The sequence below is a fragment of the Grampus griseus genome, assembly GCF_964374135.1.
Source record: "Grampus griseus genome assembly, chromosome: 4".
Classification (NCBI taxonomy): domain Eukaryota; kingdom Metazoa; phylum Chordata; class Mammalia; order Artiodactyla; family Delphinidae; genus Grampus; species Grampus griseus.
In genome coordinates this window covers 29223684-29248422 of record NC_138997.1, presented here as the reverse complement: position 1 = coordinate 29248422, position 24739 = coordinate 29223684, and the positions used below count along the sequence as shown (strand labels likewise).

General features: G+C 37.9%; 2 protein-coding genes across 2 annotated transcripts in view; one reads left to right on the top strand and one right to left on the bottom strand.

Annotated features, from left to right (window-relative positions):
• LRBA (LPS responsive beige-like anchor protein) overlaps positions 1 to 24739 on the top strand; it is a 600745-nt gene that overhangs the window by 295203 nt on the left and 280803 nt on the right. Inside the window, exons 27-28 of the mRNA XM_082652852.1 lie at positions 1244 to 1390; positions 3887 to 4023. Of these exons, the coding sequence (XP_082508978.1) occupies positions 1244 to 1390; positions 3887 to 4023 (284 nt within the window). The remainder of the gene's footprint in view (positions 1 to 1243; positions 1391 to 3886; positions 4024 to 24739) is intronic.
• Positions 8111 to 9190, bottom strand: MAB21L2 (mab-21 like 2; the record flags this gene model as incomplete). Its single annotated transcript, XM_082653538.1, has 1 exon — positions 8111 to 9190. One exon carries the CDS (start codon positions 9188 to 9190, stop codon positions 8111 to 8113), a length of 1080 nt encoding a protein of 359 aa, XP_082509664.1.

Here is a 24739-nt window from a genome sequence, read left to right as displayed (position 1 = left end):
CTATATCAATAGCTGTTGCCTGGTGGATCAGGTGCTTTACCTCTGGAATTTCCCTAGCTGGAGACTGGGAATGTCAGTAGTGTAATGAGGATTCTAAATTTCCCTTATGTGACACTATGCGCTTTTAAAACTTCCAGTCCAGAAGTTAATATCTGCTTTTATGTATTTCTTAAGGAGAAAGCTGCTCAAAGCAATGGGAGTCACCTTGGAGGGATATGGGGTTTTGACGTCAGAATTTGGAGTCTCAGTGTTGACTCCTTTCAGCTGCTCCCCTGCTCCTCTTTCTGGTTCCGTTGGTGGCTGTAGGTGCTCCGCAGAGCTGCTTCTTTACTCTCTATATTTGCTGTACCCTTTCCCTCCTTCCTTCCCTTCGGCTGCCTTGTCACAGTGCCTTTGAGTCTGGCGCTGCTGCTCTCCACAGGCTGCTCCAGTTCAGGCGGTGTGAGGCTCTTTGCCCAGATGCCTCTCATCCCAGGCTTTCTGTTATGTTTGCCCCCGGGGTGTCTTAGCCCTTTAGTTTAAACACATGGAGGAGGTGGTGTTTGAGCCTCCACTTAGTTTCCACACTGCCTTGCTCTTGGAGATTTGTATAAGGGCTGGAGTAGGGCTGTGGGTGGGGTGAAATGTGGGCAAGGTTAGCGTGAAGGAAAGAGGGAGGATGGAGTAAGAGGAAGAGCATGCCGCCTCTAAGAGCTGCTGTAGCTTTATTAGTGTCAGATATGGCTGCAGAATCTCGCCTAAATCCTCACTGGCTGTGGATCTCTCTTAGCTCTGTATTTATGCATTCTCCTTCACAGCCACACCCCAACCATTTTAGAATGTTTGTCGTTATAATATTATTCACAGGAATAAATCAGTATTCCTTGTTTTTCAGTGTTAAGCAGGTATTGTTTCCAAAACTAAGTTCTGATTTTTTTTTCTACTAACAAATTTCAAAACAATGTGCTGCTTTTGAACCCTCTTCTGCCCTAAATATAAGTAAATAAAAGGCTTAGTGAGCAGTGCAAGGGTCAGATTTAATGGGATTAGGGTTCTTGTTCAAGGTAACATTAGACTAGGTTTGGGGAATCATGGTTGTCAGAAGGAGCGTGTGGGCCATCCTGATCACTTTCCCCACCCTGGATGACTCTGGGTAAAAACAATTGACCATCTTGGGCCACCTATCCTTACCTCGGTTCCCTGCCCCTCGGCCATGGTGCTCTTCCCAGACCTGATGGACAGCTTTGTTTCCTTTTCATTTCAGCTGCAGATGAAGATATTCTTGCTAAAGGAAAACAGTCCATCAAGAGTCAGGCTTTAGGAAATCAGAACTCAGAAAACGAGATCCTCCTGGAAGGCGACGACGATACTCTGTCATCCGTGGACGAGAAAGATTTAGAGAATCCCACCGGTAAATTCAGGGGTCATGCACATACTTCAGCTAGCTCTGAGCCAACACGCATCTAATTACTTACTTTTTCAGCTCTGCCTGAAAAAGCAGGACTACCAGCTTTACACCCACAATTACATTAAATGAAGATTGTTTTTGTTCTTCTAAACATTTCCCCCCAATCTTCAGTAGTTTCCCTGTCATTTTTCTATTCTGTTTACCCTACTCATCTTTTTCTTTTATGAATAATCTTTACTGAAAAAGAAAAAAAGTACAAAAACAGCAACAACAAAACAAACTTGCTTCACCCATCTAATGGGAGTTACCTAATCTCTACAAAATGAGAGCTGTAAGTAAAATTATGCCAGTTGCTTTGTAAATAAAGCTTGGAGGTAGATGAGCTATTTGCTTTGATATACAGGTCTTAGGGAACATGCTGCATATACATTTAACTCTCAAAAAATCCATTCCAAGAATGCTATGGCTTTTCACAGGATTCACATATTTTATCTGATGTAGCAATTTTTGATTTGCGCTCAGCAGATTTTCAGTTTTACTTCCCTTATGGGAAAAAATCTCTTGTTTAGCTTGAAATTTTAGTCATTCATTAAATACCTTTTTTTCTTTAATGCCTGTGGCTCTGTCCCTCAAGGAGGAAAGTCTGAAAGATTCTACATCTTCAATAGATGAAAGTTACATAATCTACTATTTTGATAATTTAAAAGGCGTGAAAAATCTTTTATTTAGTGACATATCTGCAACCATGAAATGAATGATAATGAAAAGCAAAAACAGGTGATGGCATCTTCTCTGATGGTAAATCTCTCTGTAAAGTAAAATAAAATTAATTGAAGCTTACTGTTAAGGGATTTGGGGCAGGAGTAGAGAGTAAGGTGGACACTGCTATTCTCTGGTCTTTTCCTTCACATCCATTTACTCATTTCCTCCTCCTTTATTTTGCTTCTATTCTTGCTACTAGTAATACATTCATACAGTAATAGAGGTGAAAGGGGAGTTTAATTATATAATCTTGACAATGGAAATAGGATTAAGAAGTAATCCACACTAATAAAGTGGTGTGGGTTAGAAATGAAGTGGAAATTGTCAGGGGTCTTCTGTAGGACCTAGGCTGCCCTAGCTCCTGCAGCTGTCTGCTTACCCTGTAATTGAATGTCTGAGAATGATTGAAAAAATGTTATTTCTTCTCAGGATTACATGCTAATGTACAGAGGGCAAAGGAGACAGCAAAAGAACACATAGCTGCTTATTTCATCCATTTATAGGGATGAGCTTTGGGAAATCATGGCTGTTCTGCAGTTATCTGCTGCCCATCTGCAAACACAATGTATTTGTACATTGGGAATAGAGGGCAAAACCTGCTCTGATCTCTGCAGAGCATCCCTCCTATTGTCCCGCTGGCACACATTAAGATTGATGTGAGATTAAGGACCAACACCCTTCTAACAATCGATGGAAATGTCAATTCATCTGAATTTTGAAACACTTATTCACCCATTGATTACCTGAATAGGTGTACCGTGTTTATAGGCACTATATTAATTCAGAACTATAAATGCCAATCTTGTCTTGCTGTTTTTGTCACCTATAGGATTTTTACAATGAGGAATTTACATGGGATTTCAAAAACTTACTACATCTCTCTGTACATACATATATATATGTATAATTATTATTTTTAGTCCTTATTTTAGGTTTGGCTCTAATATACTTTATGTTCTTCTATCTATAGTGAATCTATTGTTTTCAGTAGCAGGCTGATTTGTCTTTTTGATAAGCCCTGTGGAGATTTGATTATTCCAATAAAAATTCATTCACTTGGAAACCCACCCTCCAGCTGTTTACTCCCAGAGTCCCTGAACTACACTAATAGTAGATTTGGACGCATTGAACAATATTGAACAATGGAAAGGCAGGCTTGGAAAAGAAGTATTTTTACCAATCTTTCATGGGGTAAAGTTGTTATGGAAGAGCTTTTGTGCCAACCTGGCACAAAATCTTTATCAGAGAATATGGTTTAACGTTTCTCACTTCATTAATAAGCTAGTAATCTTTCTGTAATCATGCCTCAGCCAAACTCTAAGCTAACCTCTGGCCTTAGAAGCCTATTGAGTCTTCCTTGCTCCTGGTTGTTTTTCTATGTTGTTTGATAGCCTGAGGCTTGTTTTCTAAATGGAATGTGGATGGACTTATTTAGGCAGAGCCACCTTCTAACCAGGAGATCAGACCAAAGCTAGGCCGACTCCCTATAAAATAATTGAATCCTAGTTTACTGTTATCATTAACTGCCTATTATAGATCTCTTAGTATGAGAACCCTAACTTTGCATTTTCAGAGGGAGATTTGGAGTGGACAGAATTTGTAAGTGTAAAAGGGGTAAGCAGGCAATTTGGTGCTAGAGGCGAGAATTTAAAATTAAATGAAATTTCTGCCTGAATCCACTTGATTTTTTGAAAAATATCATTCCAACTTGTTTGGCTTGTCTTTTCCTTTTGGCAGGTCCTGTTAGCCTGAGCACACCAGCTCAGCTTGTGGCCCCCTCTGTTGTAGTAAAGGGCACTCTTTCTGTCACCTCCTCCGAACTCTATTTTGAGGTGGATGAAGAAGACCCTAACTTCAAGAAAATTGACCCCAAGGTGAGGAATGGGTTTCATTTTATGGAATTTTTTTTTTTTTTTATGATGGGAAAGAGTGTGTGTGTGTGTGTGTGTGTGTGTGTGTGTGTGTATGTGTGTGTGTGTGTGTGTGTGTGTGTGGGGCTGCTGTTGGGTAGGACTGACATTAATAAACTATGATAGAAATAGTTTGAATTTCTTGATGAATTGCTTCTGCCTATATGCAAGGCAACTATCTCTTTTAGCTTATGATTCCCTTACCAGCTAGTTAGATTATTGAAGTTCATTTAGATTCAAAAACAATTTCCATTTAATTGCATTTATCATTAGCTCATTCAGGGGTGGGGGGAGAACCTCAGGGAATATCGTCTATAAAATATATTTTGCCTCAAAGGGTCCGGGTGAATTAAGCTACAAAATTCAGTGAGATTGAGAGTGGAATTATTTTGTTTAGCCTTTATATTTTTCTGGATATAATACCAATATATCACTCTTCTTGCTTTGTCCTCCTGACTTACTACTCTGACATGCATGCAAGCATGGCTTGTATGTGCGAGATACCTCTTTTTCCCATTACCTGTAGTCAATTTTACAAGGTATTACATAAATTCCTATTCTTAAATGAAAATGTAATTTCCCCTTTAAAATGTATTTCTGATTACTTTTCAGACCTTGGCAGCTTTATTTTACTAAGAGACATTTGTGGCATAGCCATAAAGCCAAAATTAGGTTTATTTCATGAAAGTGAATGGTAGAATTTGTTCTGTCTCTTTTAAAATTAGCAAAATAAGCAACCTGTAGAAAGAGAAGAGATTTTTAAAAAAATGGAGTAATTTCTTTTACAGGCTGTTAGCTAGTGTGTGTGTGTGTGTGTGTGTGTGTGTGTGTGTGTCCACACACACGTAATTGTTTTCTGAGTTTATTGGTAGGAAATTCTTTGATCTGGGAATCATGTGAATTATTAAATTTTAGTGACTTAGAAGTATTTCAAAGTCATTCATAATGAAAATGTTATAATTTTATGAAAAACTTTACAAACAAATCATATCTTGTCTTATGCATGTTTTTAGCACTTGGGTTCAGCATTGCTGCTTTTATTAAGACTGGACTTGGTAGACTATGTGAAAGGAAGTCTATGCTGAAACTGATTGTTTTTTGAGTTTAAGAATGTAGCTAATCCAATGTAGAGAAAACTTTAATTCTGAAATTATATCAGCTAGAAAAATTTTCTACTTTGTTGTATGGCTGAAATGTCTGAAAATGTATTTTAGTTTCTTTAGGAAAGGAAGGTAACCAAAATTACTCAAACTCTCTAATTTATGGTAATTTGTGAGTTAGGCCGAAATTTAATTCAGAATACTATTTATTCTATTATGCTTTTAGACATACATGGCTTAAAATCTAAAATGTGATTTGTTTTAAACATATCTAATGAATTGTCCTCGTTATTAAAACCCCTGCCAATCTTTGTGATTAGGATCTTTGAAGTTATTGACTCCTTTTGGGGAAAGTTATAACTTCTGTTTCTGTCTGATCTTATTCTGTACAGCATCATTAAATTAATTTTTTTCCCTGCTGCTTGTGCAATACAGGATCTTTGAGCCTAGACACAGAAATGGTCTGTACTGCTGCAACCTGCCTAATGTTACAGAAATCAAAACTTTTGCTAATTTATATTCTCAAAAATTTTTCAGCCCATTATTGGAAGAATTTTTGGTTTTGTATAGACGTTGGTGTTTAAGGTATTTTGTAAATGAGGACACTGGAGTGTTTTTCTTTTTTTGTTGGTGATACCTGCATTAAATTAAATAAGGATGGAAAAAAAGATATTGAATTGGGGAATTTTTATTTCTCCTTGTCAAGACTTAAAACTTTTTCTCTGGGATAGTTGGAGGGAGATACGTGTCTAATGCTTTAAATACTTTTGTGAGTGAAAAAACGGTCATTTAAAAATGTCATTTATATCTTTTAAACTAAACACTGTGCCCTTAAGTAATTTCTTTGTAAATGTAAGCACCTACTACTTGCTTTGAAATTGTTCTTAAAAAAATCAGAACATTTTCCCTAGAGAATAAGTTCATTTGTATTATTCAAAAAATTAGTGTATTTGTCTGAACCAGTTAGTGTTACAGTGAGTTTATTCTACATCTGCAGGAAGAGAGACCTGAAAAAGATATAGTATAGGTTGAAAGAGTAGAGATGATTTCAGAACTGATAAGATCACAGTTTATATTTCTAACTCAGAACTATTTTTACTACGGAATTTTTACCTAGGAATCTTAAAACTTAAGCCTGTTTTATCAAGTGAACTAGGCACCAGAGCTCTGAGTAGCTCCCTTGTTTTTCATCCACCTCTGCTATCCTGCCGCTCATCCCTCCATACACTGCCTCCCCCACTCAGACTTCTTCCTCTGATCTTTAAAATTGCTTTTTAGAACATTTTTCTTTGTATCTCTCATTCCTGGATTTTCCCAGTAGGTTAAAAAAGTGGGCTAATTCAAAGAATAAATTTTAAATATTAAAGGGTAACATCTGACATGGATTCGGTACCTGTGCCTCTCATTAACATATGTAATGGAGTATAGTTACCTCCAGCATAAAGAAGAGGAACCAGTTCCTTTGGGATGCTTTCAGTTTTACTAATTATTTTATTTTTGTAATCAGATATTTCCTTATATTAAAAAGGAACGTTTGTTGAAGTTGAAACGTTGAAATGAATACACTGGATTGTTACCTTAGAAAAGCAGAAAAAGGAGGAACATACTTTTCTTATATTTAATTTTTCTTTGGTTATAAAATAGTATTAAAACCTTTTTTATTTAAATTGAGTATAAGCTACTTCTGAATAATTCTGGGACTTTGATTAAAAATGATCATAGTTACAGCATTTATAACTAGCCATTTAAAAACTTGAAGTAATTTATACATCTGGATTGTTCGTATCACCATTTGCTGGGGAAAAGGAATATGGCTATATCCATTTTATCCTCTTTTAATGTGACTGATTTAATTGTTAAGTTTTATTATTTAAAACTTGAAGAGGACAAATGATTGAAGGATGAGTATAACTCATTGTGTTAACTATTCAGAAAAGATCCATAAATGTTTCTTTTATAATTCAGACTCAGAGTGCATTTTTTTTTAGATTATGGCATGAGAGAGCAAATATCTTAATTTTTAATGTGAAAAAACTTTTCTTGTAAAAATTAGGATCAAAATCAGTTCTTCCATACAAAATCTGTTCTTTCAAGTGTGAAATAAGATTTTACTTTTAGTCTTAAAATCTACAGAACAAACATATATTATAGTTGTGTAAAATTAATATTTTCTCTTTTCTAAAGATTTTGGTGGGAACTTGAATCGTTAAATCTACAAAATGTGCTGCATTTGTAAATTTTGCAAACTAGAGTTAAAATGGAAGCTTCTTGCATTCCTCAAGTTCATATCTTTATATTGTAAATAATAAATTGTGATCTCACCTTCCTTCATTTAAGAACAATCCACAAACAGTCATTTACAATGTAAAGTAGTATTTTTATTACTGTTTTCAACAAGACTGCTTAGGGTGAGGGAAGAGGTGCGGGGGAGGAAGGGGCACATCTGACATTGGCACTGAGATACATTTAACATCAGCAAAACTTTGTTTAAAAGAGAAATTTTACATATAATTAAATACTTTTTTTTCACTTGGTGACAACATTCAGGCAACCCAAAACAAATTGGAGAGAGAGACAGAGAGACAGAGACAGAGAATGAAGAGGGGGAGAGAAGGAAAAGGGAGAAACTACTATATTTTGATTGAAAATGTACCTTGGGTTTCATTTTGTTGTGGCAAAGCCCGATTGCTTCTGTTGTGTGACCTTTTAAATTCACATTGTTTGGAAGAGAAGGATCACTTTTGTGCAAGAATGTGATTTTGTGTGTTTGGTTGGTTTGCTCTTCTTTTGTTTGCTTGTTAATTAAGGAAGTCTTCTGCCAGGTTCCCGTTTCTCTTAGGTGGCTTACATAAAAGTCTGTGTCTGGAGTTTCCGCTGTTTGTCGCCGAGTTGTGTGTTGTGTGTTTGAGAGCATTCCTGTTTGTGTCGCTTTTCAAGCAGTCCCCAGCACCCTATAGTTTGTCCAGGCTTTTGGGATTGGTGAGAATTTCCCTGGCCAACCTCCAGGTCTGCTTGGCAGCGCTCTCCAGGGCCGAGTGGGGCTTGCCCTGGAAAAGGTCGAGGTTGGGCAGAAAGTAGTGAGGGCAGCGGCGGCACTGCAGGCAGGAGATGAGCTGCAGCAGGATGCCGTTGAGCCGATCTCCGAGGCACGCCTCGTCCCAGTCCGTTTCCCGCGGGTGCTTCTCGCACTCGTACAGCAGCAGCGTCTTCATGTGGTAGTTATTGAGCGGCTGGCCAGGCAGCTCCAGGTGGCGGTCCCGCAGCGTCTTCAGCACCGAGAGACACTTGTTTCGGCAGCCGCCCATCAGCAGGCGGTTCTCAGCCTCTCCGAACTGCAGCACCCAGGCGTCGCTCTCCGCAGAGCTCTGCTTGCCGGTCAGCGAGTAGCACTCCTTAGAGAGCAAGTTGAACCCTTCGGCCTTGACCTCCGCCACCCGATTGGGGCCGGGCCAGGGGATGTGGGGCATAGGCCACTGTGCAGCACTGCGAGGCCAGATACCGGTGCACTTGAACGCCGGAGTGATTTGCACCACGTAGCGCTCCCTGATGCGCAACTTGACCTCGCTGGTATCCGCGATCATCTTGACCACATCCCGGTAGCTGCACTTGTCCACCGCCTGAGCCACCAGCGTCTGGAAACGTGAGCGGATCTTGCGCGCCGAGAGGTAGCCGGACGCTGTGATGAACTCGACCCAGAGAGACATGCTCCGCTTCCGCCCATCGCTCAGTTTGAGCACTGCGCAGCCAGGCAGTGAGCCGTCGTCCACGAAGTTGAAGACGCCCATCTGGTTTAGGTAGAGCACCACCTCGAATTCTGTGGGCGAGATTACCTCCAGCCCCTCGTAGCGGGCATCGATCTCGCTCAGGGAGCTGATGAAGCGAGGCTCCTGCACCTCCACTTCCTTTAGCACGTCCGAGACCACCTTACAGACCTCTCGGATGGTCTTGGCGATGGCCGCCTTGCGCGCTTGGCAGCGCTCAGTGTAGTATTTATTGAGCTGGTAAACCAGCTTGGCCTGAGCGGCGATCATGTTGGGGCACAGGTCCGGGCTGTACACCGGCGTCTCGCAGTACGTTGAGGGATCCAAGGCTCACGTGCTGGTGGTGGCCCTGCGGCTTGCGAAAGAGGCGCTGCGCTCCCCTAAGCCCCACTTTCACTCTTGTTTCCACCTGGGCTGCCCGGCTGATGCTTCAGCCGTCTAGCTCTTTCTTTCCCCTCTTTTGAAAGCTTTTTTCTTCTCCGGAAAATAAGGAAAAAAGAAAAAAAAAAAAGGATGATCTTTGAAAAAGAAAAGTACCTGCTGGGACTTTTTTGCTTTCTCTTGATATGTGAAATAAAGATGTGCCTGCGGGCGAGATGAAGGGGAGGGGGGTGGGGAGACAGGGTGAGAGAGAAAAATTCAGGTTACCAAGAGGTTAGGCTTAGACGTCTGCAGCGGAGATGGCCCAGGAATCTGGAAATGAGGTCTTTTAAATGCCAAAGTAAATTTAAAAATAAAAGCGAAACATTCAGTGTTTCATTCTTAAACTTCTCTCCCACGCTGGTAGCACTTCTTTATTCAGATTAGGTGAGTGCTTTTCTCCTCACCCTCCCCCAGATGGAAGGTGAAGGGTGTAATTAATGTCCAGAGAGCGGCGAAGTGCAACTCAGTCCGCAGCACACTCAGAGGTTCGCAGATGCCCCGCACTCTCAGCGTGTAGGTCTGGTCTCTTCTCAGGGGGTCCTGTTGTAGCGGTTTTCCTCTTTTCCTACTGGAGGCGTTGTTTGGACTGGGTTGGTTTGTTTGCAGTGCGTTCTTCTTGTCTTTCTCTAGGTGCAAACCGCTGGAAGTTGTTTGATACTCATTTCTGCTTCGTAATTTATAATTTTGGCCGTCACAAAATCTATTTTAGTGTGACGAAGTCGTTGCTTGCGTTGCATCTGGGGTTTAGTTATAACGATTCGAGGGTTTTTCTTCTCCTCCCCCTTTAGGTTGCTTGTGCAGATTCCACTTTCTGAGTCGCCTCTCCCTCCGATGTCTCTCTTTCCCTCTCCCTCCTAATCTCTCTTCCTCTCTCTCCCCCTCCCTTCCTTTCTCTCCCTCCCTTTCTCTTTCCCTCTTTCTCTCTCTCACCCCACCCCCCAGCACCTCTCTCTCCCTCTCTCTCTCCCTCTCTCTCTCTCTCTCTCTCTCTCTCTCTCTCTCTCTCTCTCTCTCTCGTTGCAGTTTCCTGGAGTTATTTAGTTTATGAATGGTCCTGGGCCATCATGAGGGGGGTGGAGCTTCAGTTCCTACAATCGCTGTTGGAGCTGTCAGTGCTTTAGCCAATCCGAGAGAGAAGACAGGCATGCTTGGCAAACGGTAGCAGCCACCGCTGCACTTGATAAAGAAAGGGGGTAAAGAGAGAAGTAAGAAAATAGGAAGAGATAGTAGAAGTCAAATGCTCACACACATTTTGCAGCCCCCTCTTCTTTATCCTCCTCTCTTATCAATTGCAAGGAAGAAAAAGAGAGTGTATAGAGAAGGGACTTCTTGGAGATGGCTGGAATGACTCAAGGGAGAGTAGCAGTGGTTCAGAAAGGTTCACTTTTTTTTTTTTCTATCAACATTGTGAAGAAGGTGCAAAAGCTAACAAAATTACTTTCGCTTGAAGGCAAATGGGAGGAGGAAGGGAAATCTGGGAAAGGACCTAAATTTTTCTAGATTTTTTCCTTAGGCAAAGTCTTCCTCCCTTTTCTTCCCCTCCCCTCCCATTGTTGCTAAGAGCCAGAGCAATTGCTGTATATGTGCGCCAGTTGGGGGTGGGGGGAGTGGACATGGGGTGAGAGTTTATAATCGTAAATCTCTTTTCAGTAATTTCCATATGCTGTTGAAAAATGAGGCAGGACAAAAATGGTACAAGCACCTTGTTTGATAATTACTTCATAATTAAGATTCAGATATATTTAATGTTATCACTTTATTGTTACAAGGAGTAACTTGTTATCAGAGAGAAAATATGTTTAAGTTGTGAGAAATGGTGCAGATTTATATATGGTAAAATTTTGTTGGATATACTTTTTAAATAAGCCACTAAAATTATTTTAAACTTAATAAAAATGAAGGGAAGTAAATATGAACCTGATTTAAAGTTTTCTTAAAATGTTAATGTTGTAAATCTAATTTTGAGTATATTTTCAGGCAGTAGAGAATTTCATTTGTAAACTCATTTTATTTTCATAATTGACTCTTGCTTTTAAAAGACTTCACTGCTGCAAAAATCTATAACTATCCTGTTATTGATTACACAGATGGCTTCACTCCTCCCTTGGCATTTCAGTGAAACTCATGCATGTGCTTTTAGTATATGTATTATACTTTCGAGCTGTACCATGGTAGCTTTTAGGTACTTTTGGTTGAAAGAGCTGTAACAGTGTTTCTGATTTGCTTAGAATTTATGTTTGAACCTCAGGTGTGTGGATTCTGAGTCTTTTTAAGACAAATCAAGTAGATGGGAATGTTTTTAGTTAGAGTTTGGACGTTATGTACTCCGATAATGCTGTAACAAAGAAAATCTATAAGCCGGTTGTGCGAAGACTTCATTTTGCAAAACCTGGTATGCGGCTTTTGCAAAACCCCGTGGGAAGGCTTGACTTGCTGTCTTAAGGCTGAACCAGATGAACCTGAATTCAGTTGCATAGGGAAAGTTTGTTTCATCAGGTACTTGACGGCAGACGCTTGGACCTCCTTGGTTCGTTCTTACACATCTGGTGCGGACTACTGGTATCTTGTCACCCCTTCAGTCTCGTAGCGACATGTCTCTTCCTAAAGAACTTTGTCCTTTTTTCCTTCTTTTCATCAAGTCGGCATTGTTACCAGGGATGTCTTCAGTGGCCAGGAGTTGAGACGAACAGTCGCGTCCGCGGGACTCCGGGGCGCAGAGCTTTAGTGACTTCTCGGGAGTCTCAGTGGCGCCGGCGGCCGCGGGCTCCGGCGGGCTCCGGCGTGCGTGCGGCTGGCGTCGGACCCCGGGCGGCAGGAGGATGTACGCGAGCCGGCGCCTTCAGGGTCCGCGCGTGTGGGACGCCCAGGCTCTGCCGGCACCCCGGCGATTGGCCACGAGGCCACAGTGGCGCTCTGGGAACTGTTACTGGCAGGAGGGGCACTTTGCGGCGGGGAGTGGTGTGAACGCCAGAAAAGGATCCCGCGCGGCTTCTCCCGAGGGCAGTTACTGGGCGGAGACTGGTGGCGGGGTGAGAGGGTGAGGAGCTTCCTTCCCCCCGCCCCGACCCTCGCCCCCGGTTGGAGCCGCTGAGGCCTCGCGCGTGGACCGGCCGGGCCCGCGACGCCCCAGGGAGTGTTTGCAGAAGGCCCCGGGGTGACGGCGTCATCCCTCCTCCGGGCTCCCGCGCCCGCGGGCAGGCGCCCAGCACCCAGCGCCCTCTGTCCGCACGCCCCTTCTCGCGTGGGGCGGCCCCGGCCGCGCGGGTCTTGGCGCCACCACTCGCCCGGCACCCCACTCCTCTCCTCCCTGCTCTGTCGGCACGACCAAGCTTCGCCCCACCCTTGTCCCCTCGCTTCTCCACTTTTAGGTACTGAGGCCGAGGGAATGATAAAATGTTACAAATGTTTTGATTTAAAAACAATTCATTACCAATTTACCCTGTCCAAGGTAGATGCTCTAGTAAATAATAAATCAGTTAAACAAAGGGGACTTTAATTTATTGCCGTGGTACTAATTAGAAACATCATTTGAGCAATAAACTTAAACACTTCCAGCAAATAATGCTCCCTCTTGCTTGTTCCCTTCCTTCCCCTCCCCCACCCCAACTCACTCTGGCTGCCTCTGCTCTAAGAGCTGCTTCAGCTGTGTGTTTGCGGATCCGCTCTTCCTCTGGTTGAATAATTGAAGGGGGAAACGGTATCCGAGGAGGCTGTAATTGAAGAGCTCCTGTCACCTCTGCTTTTATGTATGTTAGTATAGAAGTCCATCAGCAGCTCCTTGATGGTGTATTAAAACGGAGTGGCAGCCCCTTCTGCAGGAGATACCGTATTCTATTAAAGGAGACCAAGTGAGAGAAAGAAACTCTAGAGGCTAAAAGCCACTTCAAGTCTTCAGACCGATTGATCTGTATTCTCTTGTTATAATCCGTCTCATCATACTTGAGTTAATGAGGCAAAAGAGGGGGAGCGAAATCTGATGGTCCTTGACAAATTCATTAGGGAGGCTGCAGGACATTTTATTTGACTGTTAAACATCTTGTTTGTTTGGTTTAGGCAGTGCCAACATCAGCATGCTTCTGCCCAGACCTATCATGTTGGTCTGACTACAGACATTACTGAAAAGAGAAAGAGGACATTCAGGGTGTGATTTGAATATTTTGTTTTGGATTTCATGAAGCCCGTAACCTTCAGACTTCTCTAGGATTTACCTTCACCATCCTTACACTTAGGAACATTTATGAAAATTTAGATGATGATAGTGAGGTGGGCATTTTTTTAGTTACTATAAACTATGTATGTTTAAACTTTAGTCGGAAAAGTTCCCATTTCCTTAAAAAATTGAGTCAAGTTACAGAAATTACTGTGCTAGTTTTTAAAAAATATGAATGTTTAAGCTCCAGAAGAGTAGCCAGATCATACATTAGATCCTATCTTTACTTGATCGTGGTTAAATAAACTTTTAATTATTAATTGAATTTCCTTTTTCAGTGAAACACTTATGGGTACAGAAACTTGGAAATCAAAATGTTAACAATTTATACAAATATGATGTTTTTGAAAGAAAATGTGTGTATTTTAATTTGAATGCCTTTTTATATTTAAAATTAGAAGCAGAACCAGGTACTTTATGAATGGTGCTAAAATAATGTGATGAGTTGACAGGATACTTAAAAAACTGAAAATATTTCTAATTGAAGAATAATGGGCAACTAAGTTAGAATGCTAATCTTGTAATATTTTATTCTAGGATAATAACACAGTACTTGATTTTTTCAGTTTCTCCATTTATGATACTTTCTTGCATAGAGAATTCAGTCATATTTTCTTTCAGCAATTGACTTAAACATCCTCAGCTTAAGTGATTTGAGAAAGAACCCTGTCTTCCATTTACAGGCAAACAGTATGAGAGAAAAAAGAAAACTAATGCTCTTTGCCTGTCATTTTTATACATTCTTGCACTGCTGATGAAGCTTGAACTGCTGCAGGGAATGTATGGATTTTGAAAAGAAATGATTCAGTAGTTCATGTTGTGTTTCTCAGAAGCAAAACCAAACTAATGGCTGCAGTCAGTGCTTCTGTACATCTGACAGTTATAATCCTGTTTACATTTCCAGAGAATACAAAATGCTTAAACTGTTTTATTTTTTTCTGATCTTTACTTAGAAATGTGCTTACTGAGTTAAACTTCAGTGCAGTTTTTACTTTATCATATCACTGGGACTTAAAAGATCCATTAATGATCTGTAGAAATGGCATACAGTATTTCAATAATCTTTCCTAAAGAGTATACAGATTTTAGATTATATGATTTTGTTTTCCAGGAAAACATTTTAGAATTATTAAAAAAATAATCAGGTTATTGACTTAAAAAAATCAACTCTCTGAAGGATTTATACTTTTTGGAAAACAAAAGACCACGTGTTTACCTGTATATATTCTTATCCTGTAAAATCTAACTTTAAAATATCTGTACAGTTGCTAAATGTTTGGTTCTTATATGCTTAATCATTCAATATATTTATAAAAATATTTTTTAAGAAAAAAATTCTTTTTAGGGGGTCAAGATGTAAAAGGGGCAATAAATAACGATTAAATTCTCTGAATTTAAAAACGATTCCAGTAAAAACAAGAAGAAAAATAAATAACCCAAACACAATTTGTTAGTGTATTAGTTGATGAAATTTTATTGAAGTAATTATATTAAACTATCTGTAAGAAGCTTTAACAGCACCAACTGTCAGGATTATACTATGCACATTGTATTAAAAGTCAGAGTAAAGCTGCATTCTCTTCCATTCTCTGTCAAATGATCTAATTTTCCAAATCTCCTAAGTATCATAGAAATTGTTTATAAGCTATTGATAATTATTATTCTGGAATCAATCAGGAGAATAATCAGTAATAGAATGTTTTCTTTGAGCAGTTCACCATAGTGCTTGTTAATTTTAAATGGTCAATCATGCTGCTAAAACAAGTTGTTTTTTTAATTTCTTTCACAAAATAGCTTTAAAAAAAACCTGAAAAAACCCCAAACCTTGTAATCACTTTGATTGGTAACCCAAGGGTATTGTCATTTGAACAGTTTGAACTTAATGTTCTGTAAGGTCAAAGCAATGGCTTTAACTTTGCATTACTAAGCCTCAAACTGTACTGAAAAATAAATGCTTTTATGTACTTTTGAATATTGTTTTGTGGGATTAAGTTTGTTTGGGTTACCTTGGATAATGTATTTGATTAGTGATATTTACACCTATTAAACTTTTACAAGTCTAATTCTTGTATAATTTAGTAGGATGAGAATATTGAAAGTACAATAGATGTTTGTTTTTTCCCCAAGTTTAGTACTCAGCTGTGTATATGAGTACATTATTAAGCTATACATAATATCATCAAAATGGACAGTGATAGAGCAAAGAACTTGTACTCAGGAGAATGGAAGTGAGCAGCTTTTAGCCTGACTGAAATGTAAATACTCTTGTATTACTGAGCTAGGATATACAGTGTTAAGACAATCTGAGTTAATTCGGCAAGTATTTTTCATTGAATTTACTATATTTTCATTTATGTCTTTTGACTTTACCAAGAAACATTTAGCTTTTTCTCATTTTAGAGAAACACAGTTTTGTGTTGTAGCAGTCACATTCCTTTATTTCTGTAAGACAGTTGAACAGTTCTGAAAAGTTAAATAAGATTCTACCTTTCTGTCTTCTTTCCTTCCTTTTTAACAATTTTAACTTATTAATATACTGTGAGGTATATATTATATTTTTTCTGTTTAATAACTTTGGCTTTCATGACTCACTATAATTTTCAACAAATGAAAGGGTGCTTTTAGTAGAAGCCAGTTCTTAACTATTTACGGTATGATTGTGTAATTAGTGGATTATTATTTGTGTCTCCTCCACCTTTGAGAAACAAATTTTACTGGTCTTTAATATCACTTCCACAAAATAGACAGAAAATCAGGATTATTGATGTTAAACTTGATGCTAAATAAATCAAGGCTCTTGATTTCAATTTCATTCATTTCCATTCGGAACATTGAATTTTACGCTTTAAAGAAGATGTGATATCCTTAGTTTAATAAGATAATACTACTGATTCACATGTAGGATATGTTTCTTGGGATTTCAGAGTCATTCCCACTCCCATTTCCACTTGCCTTTGCCATCAGTGCCAGACATTTACAAAACAGATGATTGAGGTTAGGGGTGTAGATTATGCCTGTACTGAGCCGTACTTAGTTCAAAATATAAGACTTGGTGTTACGTTCTATATTTCTTTCAGGCCATACGAGACATTTCGTGGGCCTATGTTTAAAATTATCGGTTAAGCATATCGTAGGTAAGTTTTGTTACACTTCAGGAAAACTAACCCTTTTAAACATCTTAGTTTCTCTTGAAATATACAGGTCTGCAGCACTCCATCTATAATATTATTATTAGTAGTAATTTTGCATCAATCTTCTGCTAAGATTACAGGAAATTTTTAATAAGCTTGTGTTATTTTTAATGAAAATGTTAAAAAAAATCTAGCTTGTTCCTTCCTTTAAACATTGTGAATTAGTGTAAAAGTGATGTGCTGAGAGGTTTCTCTGATTCCTGGTAGTGGTTGAATAACAACAACAAAAATCCTTCATTGGCTCTAATCTACGTATAGAAGACATCTGTGTAGTATAAATGAAATAATATTTGATGATCTAAGGAATGGAAACTTTTCCTTTAACCATGTGAAATAAAGCTAGGATATAAAACAGCTGTCTTGGCCTATGTATATCAAGGTTCTGCCAGTCTGTTTCTTTTCTGAGTTTTCCCTTTCTCTCTTCCCTTGTTATCTTTGGATCCTAAAGAGTCACTCTCTTATTTTCTGACTGGTTTTGTCTGTAGACGAAACCTGGGTTAGTAGGTTTAAATCAGCCAAGATAGAGTGAAAAATCTTTGATCTATGGCTATGACTGTTTCCAAATGATTTGCTTGCTGGGACCAGACACTATCCATGCCCTTTCACTTTGCTATCAGATAGGTGCACACAAAGGACCTGAAAGGCTACCAGATGCACAGTTAATCATCATATTAGATAAGTAAAGGGTTCCAACCATACTTAATTAGATCTTCTATTTCTAATAGTTATTTGTTCTATAGTACCTTGTTGGTTAAATGCTCTACAAATCTAATCTTTTCTTCAAATTAGTTAAAACTTTCTATAAATTGTAGCATCAATTTAAAACAAATGATACAAAGCTATGTATTTTTTTAAATATAAGTTCCTTGCTGTCACATAGCTTACCTGCATAGATAAGATAAAGAAAGGGAGACAGTATGATAGTATTAAAGAGCATTAGTCTAGGGGATAAAAAGCCCTGAATTTTTATCCTAGCTTGGCTACAAACCCTGTGAGTGACCTTGATCAAGTCACTATCTCCACTCACTATTTTCTCAATTGTTAAATGGGGGGATAGATGAAGAGTTTTTTCTACCTCTTCTAGATAGACAAAAATCTGTAATTTCCTACCCTAACATGATTAAAGTCCTTTTTTATATCTTTATTCATTGATTTTAAATCAGAAACCTTTCTGCACACATTTAGAATTTCAGTGCTGTTCTAATATATGCATATGAAAGTTTTCAACGTGAAAAAAATCACAGAAAGAATAAGCTTACAGATCGTTATATTCCATATTTTAGACTTAAGGGAAAAAATGCAAATTATAGATTGGAGACAGTTGTGAGGGACAACCCATTAGCAAGTTGGAATAGATTCTAAGAGTATACTAATTATTCTTTGATAGGAGTTGGATCATAAAAATATGAAAATGAAACAGGCTGTGTATTCTTGTATATTCAGCAGAACCGTATGTGTTTAAAGGTGTACGCAAGGTTGGCAGGTGTGTTTTTTTTTTTTTTTTCCCTCAAATTGTTGAATTGTCTTTCAATGTTTCTGATATTTTCACTAAGGTTAGCTATTCTGTAAATATTAGTTCGTGGAGCCAAATAAAGTTCAAGTTCATAATTAACTTAAAAAATTTTTTTTAAAAATGGAAAGTTCAGCCTTCTCTTTAGAGAAATGACACTGCTTTAAGCAACTGTAACATTACCGTATTCATGTTGTGTTAAAACATAGACCCAAGCAGGGAAATGTTTTTCAAAACATGAGTCACTAAAGTAAGTTTTATACTACTTTCTCATGCTTTTCACTTGTTTTCATCAGAAGACCTGACAAGCATAAAAGTGTTAACATCTTTTATTTTACAGATGTTCTTAGTTTTCCCTCAAACTGTAAAAGATGCTGTATCAGAGTAGCATGGTAGGAAGTAATTTCAACACCTCCTTTCACTTATGCGATAACTTATTATTTGTCTGAGCTTGTGGATATTTTCGGAGGGAGGGAAGTGAGACAGGAAAAGACAACATATTGAGATCTAATTGTTCTCATTTTGAGATATAGATCAATCAGGCTGTCTGCTGTATTATAAATTCTCTCTAAAATACCTTTTCAGTGGGCATAGTTGAGTTATTTTACTTCTATATTGTGTTCTTTGGAAGTCTGTCGTCAATGCAGTAGGCGTGCCAGGTGACCACCGAGAGAGTTGTTGATGGACACTCGGTGGGTTTGCAGAGTGCAAACCTAAAAGACTAAGAGATGCGAAAGGCATTGCTATTTGTGAATTTATGTTTTATCTCACTTCCCTTGAAAATTTATGAGTAGCGTGGCTTAAGGGTGCTGGAGTTGTGTGTTCCAGGGCTTGCCCCTACTGATAACACCCTTGTTGGCGTGAAAGTGCAATGCAAATTATGACAGTTACAACCTTCTGTTTTGTTTAACTTGTCAGTAGATTTCCTGGCTCAGTGCTGAGGGCAATGGTGTGTTCAGCTAGTCCATATTCACCTAAACTTAAAAGGTCAGGTTTCTACAGGCAAGCCTAGTCAAAGCCTAATTGATGAGGAGGGCAGAGAGACACAATTTACTGTTCTGTTGGCTAGTTTCATATCGTTAGGTTGTCCTGAAAGCATCAGGCAGTCACAGCCCCTTTCATGTAAGTGCTGACCCTAGACAGGAGCTGACAATCAAAGGAGGCAGCCACAGGAACCAGTGCAAGTAGGCTATTGATTTTTCAGTTAGGTCTAAGTAGTTTGTAGTATGGGTAATGGGTGACAGAGGCAGGTATGTCATTATCAATGAGCTCCAGAACAGTAGCGACAACCCTCTCTCATATTTCCTTCAGCACTGACAGTATGCATCCAGGGCTGGTCAATAAATCGCCCAACCCTTAACTGACAAGTGACTTGGAGGTTTAGGTTGAGGGGTGGAAGTTATAGAGCTAAACTTCTCTACTTGAACACATACTGGATCTAGCAATAGAGTCAGTAACTGTATTGTTGTAAGTTTTTGAAGTTTTCATTTGGAAAAGTCAGTGCAACTATGAAAATCAGAGTTTACTTTTAAGCTTTTGAGAATTTAAGAAGAGTGTTTACTTAGTTAAGAAATAAAGAAATGGGCTAATCATTTGTAAAGATACTCTGCAAGCATAATTAAGCTAGGTTATTACTGTATGGTTTCGCTTTTAATTTAGACTAGATCTTTATTTAATCACGATATCTCTGAACTTATAAAAGTTTAGCAGTTAGAAATTCTCTTAAAATCCTTTATAATTCCTAATCTCTTCTTAAATGTTTTAACTGCAGACTAATTTTAAGTAGTAAAAAACTTGAACCATTTGTAAATGTTAGGTATTAGCCATTAACCAGTTACTATTTGACCTTCAAATTCGTTTTATATTACTTTTCAAAATAAAATAGTCACGAATTGAACATTTAATGATTAAAGTTTGATGAATTATGGTTGCTTCTGAATTTTAAAAAGCAATGAGGCTGACTTGTTTTAAAAGCCTTTCATATGGATATTTACATTTAAAGGTAGATGTAGTTCGTATTCACATAAGCACAAAAGTGTAACAGGTTTTGATTAAAAGTAACATGTTCTGAAAGGGATATAAAATAATTGAGAAATATTTTAAATTTAAACCAATCTCTATTTTGTTACAAAATATAAATAATATAAAGAGAAGATAGTATTTATAACTAGAAGTGGGAGTTCGGGTTGTACCAGGATCCTTGCAAACTATCACATGCTTACATTTTTTGAAAACTTTAAACAAATTGAAATAAAACAGAAAAGTAAATGTTTTTTAAAACTTCCTTAAATAACTTATCGCTATGATATCTTGTTTAACACTGTGATATTGTACAGAACCAGAGTTTAAGTCTGTAGTATCATCCAGCCGTGGGGTAGCCTGCCTGACCACATGAATCATTTTCATTTGTCCAATACAACTGAAAATACCACACACACCCCCTTTTTTCTTTAACAACAGCAGGTTAATGCATACAGAGGGTATGGATGCTTCAATATTTTCTTAAGTTTGCAGTGACATGTCTGTGTGAATACCCATCTTCCTTCTTAAGAAATGAGAGAATGCACATTTGAAATGTAGTGAAAGATGGCTACTATGGAAATGTGATAGTCTTAGTTTTAAAGACGCTTTGGGATTATGTAATTAATATTTAGAGAAATTTTATTCAAATCTTTTGCTTTAGTCACCTTTTGAGGCTTATAGATTCTTAAAGCAAGATTCCTTTTAGAGTCAGTGTTTTCCCCCTGTTTATTAATCATTCACTTAATCTGTGTTTTTCTGTTGGATTAGATAAAATATTTATCTGGGAATCTTGTAATCTTTATATTGTTAGCTATATTATAGGTGCAGCTTCTTCTGCTGTATTTGAAGTCTTTCCTGAATACAGTGTTTTTTTCAGGAATAAAAAAAGAAAAGCTGAAGAAAGGGGGACAAATTAAATTTTCATGAAAGAAAATCCTAATCAGTAGTGACAGTGTAAGAGAAAGATGATTGCCACTTGGTCATTGTGGAGAGGCACTTAGATTTGGTGTCAGTGCTTCTGTTAATGATGACTAATGTCTTTCTCGGAGCAAGTGCATGCTCCAACATACTGCTACAGCCAGAGAGAGGGCTCCGCAATAGACACCACTCAGCAAAAGCATTAGGTGTCCTAAAACAAAGGCTTTTTAATGCAATCAGTTTGACAGTCTCTATTATTAGAAAAATGCAAACATAATTCTAAGGCATTTATCAGCACACTTTAAGCTGTTTTGTGTCCAGTACTAAGAGATATTATTTTAAAATTAAACAATATTAATAAAATGTGCTCCCTACTTTGTTACTTACAGGAATGGGGGCATATATTGCCGTTGCATAAAATCACTTGTGTTTAAGAAAAGTTTTAAGAAGAGACAAACATGCAGCAGATTTTTTTTCATACTGCATTGCTGTATCCTGAATAAATGCTTTATAGTTACAAAAAGAGAATGAATGACTCAAAAGATCTTTTTAGATCTTTTAATCTTAAATATACTGCTTACAAAAAGATGACATGTGTTATTTCTTCAGTTTTCCCCCAAAGTGTAAGACCTTTCAGAAGGGCATTTGCAATGCTTGTCATATTTTTTCATATACATCTTATTGGCCTGACGTGTCTTGAGAACCATGAGAACACAGATGTCATTGCATTCAGACAACACTAATTACTCTGGGATTTTTGCAGCCTCAGTGCCTGCATGTAACTGTCGACTATGATTGTTCGTGCAGCCTACAGTGGGGACGTTTTGCACATGAAAATAGTGAGACACAAAAATTGTAAGACAGGTCTTTTAGTCCCCTATTGTTCTCCAGTAGAACTTGGAAGAAAAAAATTCCTGACACATCAATTTCATTCAGTATTTTGCATTTGAACCATGTTTTACCAACATCTTCCTTTCTAAAGTAAGAGTGTTATGCTTTAGTGTTCAGTGAAATCTATTATCCATCTGTTCTTTAACCTTCTTGTACAGTCTTCTACATTATTTTGTCTTCAAGCTTCATGGGAAATTTCTTTATGCAGCTTATAGTTTGAGAGGAGCACTAATTGTGATATGAGTCTTTCCAAAGTGACAGTGCAAAACAATAAATATGTATGATGTGTTCTTCTGGTGTGCAATTTAATGTTTAATGAGAAGCTGCAGCAAATATGGTTAGTCTCAATGTCGGTAAGTCCAATCATCTTATGCTTTTAACACAGGTCAGTTCTTTTCTTTGTTTAATTTTCTCTGTAACGTTCTGGATTTCAGTTGATGATTCATGGTGTTTAGGTGGTTTCAAAGTATCAGAGGTCAAATGCTGGTCACATCTGGGCCCTCACTACTAAATGTGAAGACCAAATATATGTTTTGATAAAAAAGCATAATCTGTGATTGAAAATAAAAAACTCCAGTAATGTAACTTCATATGCTGATGAAGCAGAAATTGAAGCAGCTTGATCAAAGATGTATGATGAGATAAAACTGCAGTCTCTGCTGTACAGTTATAGTAATTATGACTAATGAACCATCCAGTCTGGATGAAATGGCATGCCCACAGGGACTGTGTCCAATCAGTTGTGACTTATGCAAACTGAACAAACCATTGTGATGGGGTTCCATATTCTATATCATAAGAAGTATACTCTTCATTATTAGTATAACTTTTGTTAGGGTAATGTAAACTGATTGGAAGTTATCTAAATTTTGTTAAATATAGATTATAATTCTTTTTCTCTTTCATATACTTATTTAAAATTAAACACATTTATTTTGTGTTTGTGACCTCTGGTTTACCTCTCCTTTCCTAAACACACTTAAGTCACTAACACAATTCTGTGACTTCCTACTTGTTCTTCTATTGTGCTACTCTTGAACACCCCCTCTGTTTTAGAGCTCTTGTTTACTTTTGTCAGGAATTATTGTTCACTAACTGGATATTGGAGAGCTACTTTTACGATAATAGTAAGACACATGAGGCAGTTACTGTGTGTAAGCACTTTTCTAAGTGCTTATGTTATGTTAACATAACATAGGTTATATTAACCTATGTTAACTCAAAAATCCTTTCTTACAACCCTTTGAGGTAGTTGCTATATATATATTATCACCATTTTACAGATGAAGAAACTGAGATGCGGGAAGGTTGAAATTTGTCCAAGGTTACATGCTCTTATTAATGTTGGATTATCTTGAGGAAGTTAGTTATATTCTTCTGACCCTAATGTATTTCTAAATTATTCTCACTTTCCCTTTTCCCACTCTGGATTAATTTTTTGTTGTTACTGGTTTTCTGGCAACTGACAAAACTGCTAGGGTATTTTAAATCCGAGGGCTCATGTGCAGTTCTAGCATGTTTTTCAGGTCCCTAAACTCAAGTTATATTCAGGTCCCTAAACTTCCTCGCTTGGTATGTTTTAAGTGACTAGCGCTTTCAGGATGGAGTTTAGGAGTGGGTGCTTTTGATATGAATGTATATCTAAAATGTAATAAATGTATCAATTGGTACACTCTTGAAATTGTAAAATCTTTAAGTTGTAGTGAGAATAGAGCATACTCACTTAAAAGAAAATAAGTAATGCTGGGAAAATAAGTTTGGTTGGTTTTCTTCTGAGATTATCTACCCAGAAGTTTTTCTCATCAAACCAGACATAGTCGTCGTCTTAATGATTTCTTATTCCTGGCACCTTACACACTACGGGCTAGCTAGTAGGTACTCAATAACTATTGGCAGAAAGGAGGGAAAAAAGGAAAAAAGGTGAACTTTACAGTGATTCAGTAATTCAGTGATTCTGTCGAATACCTGCTTTAATTCTAGCTTCCTTGACAGGTTTTTACTTATAGGAATAGAATAAAACAGACTGTCATTATGTCATTATTCTTTAAAATCTTTAAAATGCTACCTAATCAACTTTGTTTCCCACTGACCCTCAGTCTGAAATCTTTGTCTTTTCAGGCTGACTTCCTTGCATTTATCATGTAATGCTCTACAGAGAGCTTTCTTTGAACTGATATTCTAGTTACCATCAATCTCAGTTTAGTATGTTTTCATTTTTGTTGTCTCCTGTATGTCATTATCTATGTGTTCCTCTTCCTTTATGACCTTACCAATGTGAAAAGTTATTGAAAGGCATGTATCATCTTATTTATTTCTTAGCATTACATGACTAGATACATAGTACCTGCTCAATAAATACCTGTAGATTGATTGATAATTTTGGTGCCCTCCTCTTTCTAATACGTTTCTTCCCATCACCAAAGTCAAATTTTCAATGTGAGATTTCTAGAGGTGACGTTTTGAAAGTCTTTAAAAAACTCAATTGAAATGAGATTTAAACAAGAACTATATTGAGCCCTTATTCTGTGCCACGCACTATACTAACCACTTTAATTATCTTAATCCTATCAGTAAATGTATAATGAGTTATATCCTTTTATTATCCCTAACTGTATAGAAAGCAAGGCACAGAGAGATTAAGTAACTGGATTAAT